This window comes from Procambarus clarkii, chromosome 68 (assembly GCF_040958095.1).
Source record: "Procambarus clarkii isolate CNS0578487 chromosome 68, FALCON_Pclarkii_2.0, whole genome shotgun sequence".
Lineage (NCBI taxonomy): Eukaryota > Metazoa > Arthropoda > Malacostraca > Decapoda > Cambaridae > Procambarus > Procambarus clarkii.
In genome coordinates, this window is record NC_091217.1 from 31,420,247 (window position 1) to 31,427,141 (window position 6,895).

Genomic DNA, 6,895 nt, shown 5'->3' on the forward strand with positions numbered 1-6,895 from the left:
CAACAGTCACAATGTGGTCATGGTAACACACAACAGTCACAATGTGGTCATGGTAACACACAACACAGTCGCAATGTGGTCATGGTAACACTCGACAGTCACAATGGAGTCATGGTAACACACAACAGTCACAATGTGGTCATGGTAACACACAACAGTCACAATGTGGTCATGGTAACACTCGACAGTCACAATGTGGTCATGGTAACACTCGACAGTCACAATGTGGTCATGGTAACACACAACAGTCACAATGTGGTCATGGTAACACTCGACAGTCACAATGTGGTCATGGTAACACTCGACAGTCACAATGGAGTCATGGTAACACACAACAGTCACAATGTGGTCATGGTAACACACAACAGTCACAATGCGGTCATGGTAACACACAACAGTCACAATGTGGTCATGGTAACACACAACACAGTCGCAATGTGGTCATGGTAACACTCGACAGTCACAATGGAGTCATGGTAACACACAACAGTCACAATGTGGTCATGGTAACACACAACAGTCACAATGTGGTCATGGTAACACTCGACAGTCACAATGTGGTCATGGTAACACACAACAGTCACAATGTGGTCATGGTAACACTCGACAGTCACAATGTGGTCATGGTAACACTCGACAGTCACAATGTGGTCATGGTAACACTCGACAGTCACAATGTGGTCATGGTAACACTCGACAGTCACAATGTGGTCATGGTAACACTCGACAGTCACAATGTGGTCATGGTAACACTCGACAGTCACAATGTGGTCATGGTAACACTCGACAGTCACAATGTGGTCATGGTAACACACAACAGTCACAATGTGGTCATGGTAACACTCGACAGTCACAATGTGGTCATGGTAACACACAACAGTCACAATGTGGTCATGGTAACACACAACAGTCACAATGTGGTCATGGTAACACACAACAGTCACAATGTGGTCATGGTAACACACAACAGTCACAATGTGGTCATGGTAACACTCGACAGTCACAATGTGGTCATGGTAACACACAACAGTCACAATGTGGTCATGATAACACACAACAGTCACAATGTGGTCATGGTAACACACAACAGTCACAATGTGGTCATGGTAACACACAACAGTCACAATGTGGTCATGGCAACACACAACAGTCACAATGTGGTCATGGTAATGTTCGTTACGAGTCACAGTAACGTTGTCAAGGCAAAATGGACATATAAACAAGGAGATACTTACTTCTTTTGTCATCAACAAGTCCATATGACTTCACATTCTGTCTAGAACGATGTCCTTTACCCAAGGTTGGTCTTCCCAGAGTGTCCTTGGAAACTGGAGACAAAACCTCGGTTCGTATTTAATCTCAGAATATAACAGTTAATCTACACCTTTAACTATGCCAGTGTTTTTGTCTTCTTCCAACGTTTTCGTCGTAAATTTCCACCCCCAGGCTTTACAAATTGTAACACTTTCGTACACAATATATACACGTGTATTTTCAGCAAGATACTAGCCAGCCAATATGACTTGTACGCTCCAAACTGAGAAAGCCGTGAAAACTTGCATGCTGAGCACCATGGAAGGAGGAGTTACATTAATGAAAGCCTTACCACAGCCTAGTACCAAGCAGAGGGACGGAATTATCAGAATAAAGCACTAAGCCATTAAGACTATATAACACTGGGAATGGATCTGGATAACTAATTGGAATGGGGAGGGGGGGGGGGGAATGGTGCCCAACCACATAGACGGTCGGGGACTGAAACCTCCATGAAGCGAGATCGTCGCTCTACCGTCTAGTCGAAGTGGTTAGGTAGTACCAAGCAGAGAAAACGCACCTGTATTGGTTAAATAGTCTCTGGCCAGTCTACTTTCCTTTAAATGGGATAATATTATATATCTGGATGAACGAGGATGCAGGGCTGTGACACAAACATATGTCCATCTTGGATCACACCCACATCCCCCTATGGTTAACTTATATCTAAGTATCTCTATGTTAAGCCTTTTAAGTCTCTTTCCGTTAAACGTCTAAGTATTTCTCCAATAAGCCTTTATGTCTCTTGCAATCCTTTATAGTTTTGGAAGCATTATATATGCCTTAAAATAATGACATCATACTTTGTGTTTATCAATACAAAATAAAATTCGAAATAATGGCTAAAACTGTATAAATTTAGATTGTTGATTTATGGGAACAAATTATTGGGATAGATGGATATATAAGTATAAGTTATGCAAACAAATTAATATGTTTGGATTGATATAAATAGCTGCCTCGTGTAGGACCATAGGCCTTCTGCAGTTTCATTTATTTTTATCTTAGTAGTTTTTGAAACACTACTGATCTTGGCCGTAAATATGTTGGACAAAGAAATTGTCAAAAACACAAAAATAATCAAGTACAATATTTTTTTTCGTTTTAGATCTAATTCTAACCTATTGACGAGTAGCTGTTGATCCTATTAATCACTTGTCATTACAGTGATATTAAATAAAAAATTCAACATTACATTTCAAGACTTAAGGTCACGCCTTTTACTTTCGAATCTACACAAAGAGCTTCTAGTAGGAGAAGATACCAACACTGGTTCTTTAAAAGTGATTAGGACAGGTATTCCCTTCCGTGAAGGGAACAAAAAATTTCTTTAACACAGGTGAGGCCATTCAAGTTTATATTATAAGGTCAACAGCCTATGTCGGCTCATTTAAATTTTTTACTACACTTGAATGGAGAATAAATCCTATCAAATACACAAATTTTAATAAACTTGGGTCGAAGCTGAGGCATAAGCTTCAAGATAGCATTTTTAATATATTACATGTCATTGAATTACAGAATGATCACGAAATACAAAGCGTTCTTGGGAATTGATAGTTAGCCACCATAACATGGGTGTGCCACGAACCGAAGGGCACTTGCAAACTAAGTTTCCGAATAAGCCACAAGAACTATAAATAACTTTTTTTTTATCAAAATAGTCAAACAAATGGAATAAATTGAAAGAGTCAAAAAACAAACTTTTAACTCGGACTCAAATGTAGATACGACTTAAGGCAATATATCCCGGAACACGTATTTAATGATATTGAAGGTTAAAAGGCTGAAGGATGGAGCTCAGCCCCATGTGCACATTAAGGTTCATCTAGGGAAGTAAGCACACACGCCAACATGAAAATAGCAGGTTACCACCAGAGGGAAAGCCAGAGTTTGCGTTATGACAACATGTTGAGGGTGTGGTATTGAACGCTCACATTTTAAGCGAAGCGACCATAAACTGCTCAAGATATGAACAGTTGGTAAAAGGTTAACAAGTGCTTGTGTTTATTATAAACGTTTTATGTGTGCTTTCTTCATCGTAATATTTCTTGGATTGCGGCCTGTCACTATTCCTCCCTCTATTGGTTCTAGTTAACCAGACCCACACCTACCTTTCCTCCTGCCATCGCTCAGGATCTTCTTTCGTAGGTTCACTTTGCTCATGTCTTGATCCTTCCTTCTTCCTTTAGCCTTGTTCTTTGCATATTTTCTTTTCTGTTTCTTGATTTCCACATTTTCTTTAATTTGTTTATTTTTATTACGTTCTCTCTTATCTTTAGTATTTTCCATTCGTATTTTTCCTTTGATTCCCTTAACTTTCTTTGGTCTTGTGCCACGTTTGTTGTCTTCCATTGCTTTCTTTTTCTTAACTTTGTTTGGCATTTTGAGACGTTTAATCTCATTCATTCGCCTGTTTTCCTTCTCTTTACTTGGTTTTCTTTGCCGCATTGTCTTTCCTTTGTTTTTGTGCATTTGTTTACGTTTACCATTTTTTTGTTTACGTTCACGTTTAATCTCTGAATTTCCTTTATGTGCTTTCCTTCTTTCTTTTTGTGTGTTGCTTGTTTTCTTTTTCATTAATTTGTTCATATTTTTCACGTGTTTTTTGCTATATTTGCTCTTCTCAATGTTTTTGTTTAGCTTATTTGTGTTTTGTCTCCGTTGATGTTTAATACTTGGCTTAAATTGTCCCACTTTTCCTTGCCCTCTGCGACGAAGTGACATTTTTTTTCCTCCGAGTTTGTGGTTTCTATCTTGTGTTCTACGACGCTCAGCTCCGTTTGTCTTGCCACCTCCAACAATGTTCTTCTTTGTTCCATTCCTCTTGCTCTCTTGATTTTTCTTGTCCTTTTTCTTCTCATTTCTGTTGTGACGTATTTTCTTATTAGTTTTCTTGTGTTCTCTTGGTTCTCTTGCGGAGTTGTCGTCGCCTCTGGAACGTTTGTTGAGACCTTCCCTTCTCTCCCGCTGAAGCCTTCTTGACCCAAGGGCCTCCTCTGTGAAAAACACCAGTCAAATGTTAAACAGTAAAATGCCTTACTTAATATCAAATATAAATTATTCACATTTAAGTTGAACAAAATATTCGCAAATGTTGAGACATTACACATAACTTCTTGAAAAAAATATCCTTAACTGAGAATGTGAAGAGATGGACATTCATTGTTCATCTCTTCATTCATTCAATTTACTCATAAAAATTAAAAGACAAAAATTAATAACATTTATTCACAAACATTTGCACATAAACAACATGTATAAGTTGGCTTCACAGAGATTACATACTCTTAACTGTTCATCTGGGTGTTGCTGTAATGCTTTAATATTACATATTGAGGATGATATTAACTAAGTTAGTACAGTACTTTGTTGTGTCATTGGCTGAGGGATTCATTACAAACCTAAAAGGCTTTCTGATAATATCCATGAGAAACCAAGTGTGCCATACTGATTCATACTGACACAAGCAACAGATGTAAAGATCAAGCTGCCAAGAGGAATATACGCAGGTGTGACGTCAGGCGGATCATTCTTATGTATTTTGGTGTAATAAAGTGGTCTCAAACGCTTCTTAAAGAGCTGCAACAGATCGATGGATAGCATATGGGAAATAAATATCATTTTTATATTCCAAGAATAAGATTGATCCAAAGCAGAAATCTCATGTAAATAAAAGATTGTATATTGAAGCTTCGAGTAGCATAAATATTACATTTTACTTCATTCTAATTAAAGGATTTAGTGTTAACTGTTATTATTAATATGAATTACTGAAATGGACTGTTATTAGAGTTACCATTAAGCTTCAACATTTCAAATAAGGAACTCTAGAATTTTCAGCTTTAAGTATCACCCTAAAAACTATTATATTTGCTTAATTTAATGCATTCCATTTAGGACTTTTGGATGACGAATAAGGTATTGTTTGAATGTGAATTGGGTTGTTAGAGTGGTATATGGTCATTGGAACGTGATCGGGTTTTGTGAGAGATTCAGGTGATATGTACTGATGAAGATAATTACCCAGTCTCTTCGTAAAGCTATAATCAGGCCTAACAGATCCAGTGGGTGAATATATCGTTATAAAATTTGGTAAAAAAATTAATTAAATTTTTAGATATTGTTGTTGTTGAATAAGGAGATTAATGCTGTGGTGGAATGTATGATGTTGAGCGTTGAGGCCTGCTATCAGAGTGATAGGTGGGAGAGTATATTTTGTGTAAATGGTTAATTTTTATGTAAATGATTCATCTTATGTATGTATATTGTTGGTCATGAAGTCTTTGTGATGCCAAAGGTATCTGTAAATGTTCGAGTTTAATGTTGGGTTTATTTAGTATTACAATGCCCACGTGTGCCTCACCACGTGAATGGTGAGTATTGTAGCCATATTGTCTGATCGTCGGTGAGTTTTTAATGTATTTGCTGGTTAAAAGTAGAACGTCAAGTCTCTCGGTCTCAAATGAGCCACCAGGTGTCGAATGTTAAAGTATGTTCTAATATTAAGATGTGTTACGACTAAGAATACAGATGACATTTGTATATGTAGATCTGAGCTAATGGACAGCGTCAGAAATCTTATCAGCTTATAACACCATCGATTTTTTTACCATAATAAGAATTTTTCAGAAAAATGTTATTTAGATATTAAAAATACGATAATAAATTTTAACCAAAGAACTCTTAACATATGAAGGATATGCTGTTTACATTTCGTTAATGTATTCACGTGGAAAATCGGTGTTGCTTTAAAAACTTCGGCCATTGTGGTAACTATTATGTTGTGAGAAATTCAGAAGGGGCTATGAAAAGGATTCGAACCCGAACACTTGGTACTCCCAAGCACACGCCCTAGGCCAGTACACCACGACATGGTCAAAACTAATTCAACCTTGGATTGAACTGAATCCTCTAGGAGTCCAGTGGATTCCACTGAAGGCCAAACAGGTGTTTTACACCTTGTCCTCATTCACTCTGGCTGTGGCCCAGGAATTCTACCTCCAACGCTTCTCTTATTTCACGTGGCATCAGTTAACATTGATACATCATGTAAATGTAACTTCACTTTGTATTAATGTTTTCTTTGCTAACGACATCCTAAAACGTTGTTGTGGTCAAATAATTTAAAATGTTTTCTTCATACCCTACAGTTATTCCTGATTCAATGTGATGGCCACCCTCTACTCGCCTCGACTTTTTTTATATTTTAACAGAGTATTGTTTAGATTAATTTTGCTGCAGATATGTCAGTTCTTGATCAGTAAAGTCTATCGTGTAACACTGTGAATAATGTTTAAAAGAAGTTTATCAATAAACATTTTCAATCCAATGAAGCACAATAATTAATCTGTAATTGGGTAGTAAAGATAAGGAACAATTTACTAAATGTATCAACTGAGACACAATAAAGTGTATTTGTTCATAAATTGGCATGGTAAATGTTTCACTATAAGTACAATGTTTGATCCACTACAAGACTTCCATACACAAAGATATTCACTGGAATTTAATGGTCTATGCGTGTTCCACGTAACTCGTTGGTTTGGTGTTAGGCTTAAGGCCTATCAACCCCTGGAAG

The 6,895-nt window shown here is 37.2% G+C and overlaps 1 protein-coding gene across 1 annotated transcript; it reads right to left on the reverse strand.

Moving 5' to 3' along the window:
- Nucleotides 1–1,197: 1,197 nt before the first annotated feature.
- On the reverse strand, nucleotides 1,198–4,920 carry LOC138355693 (DNA ligase 1-like). Its single transcript, XM_069311017.1, has 3 exons — nucleotides 4,719–4,920; nucleotides 3,429–4,313; nucleotides 1,198–1,328 (listed from the first exon to the last, which is right to left on the reverse strand). The coding sequence occupies exons 1-3, from the start codon at nucleotides 4,918–4,920 to the stop codon at nucleotides 1,198–1,200; spliced, it is 1,218 nt and encodes a 405-aa protein (XP_069167118.1).
- Between the last annotated feature and the right edge of the window lie 1,975 nt (nucleotides 4,921–6,895).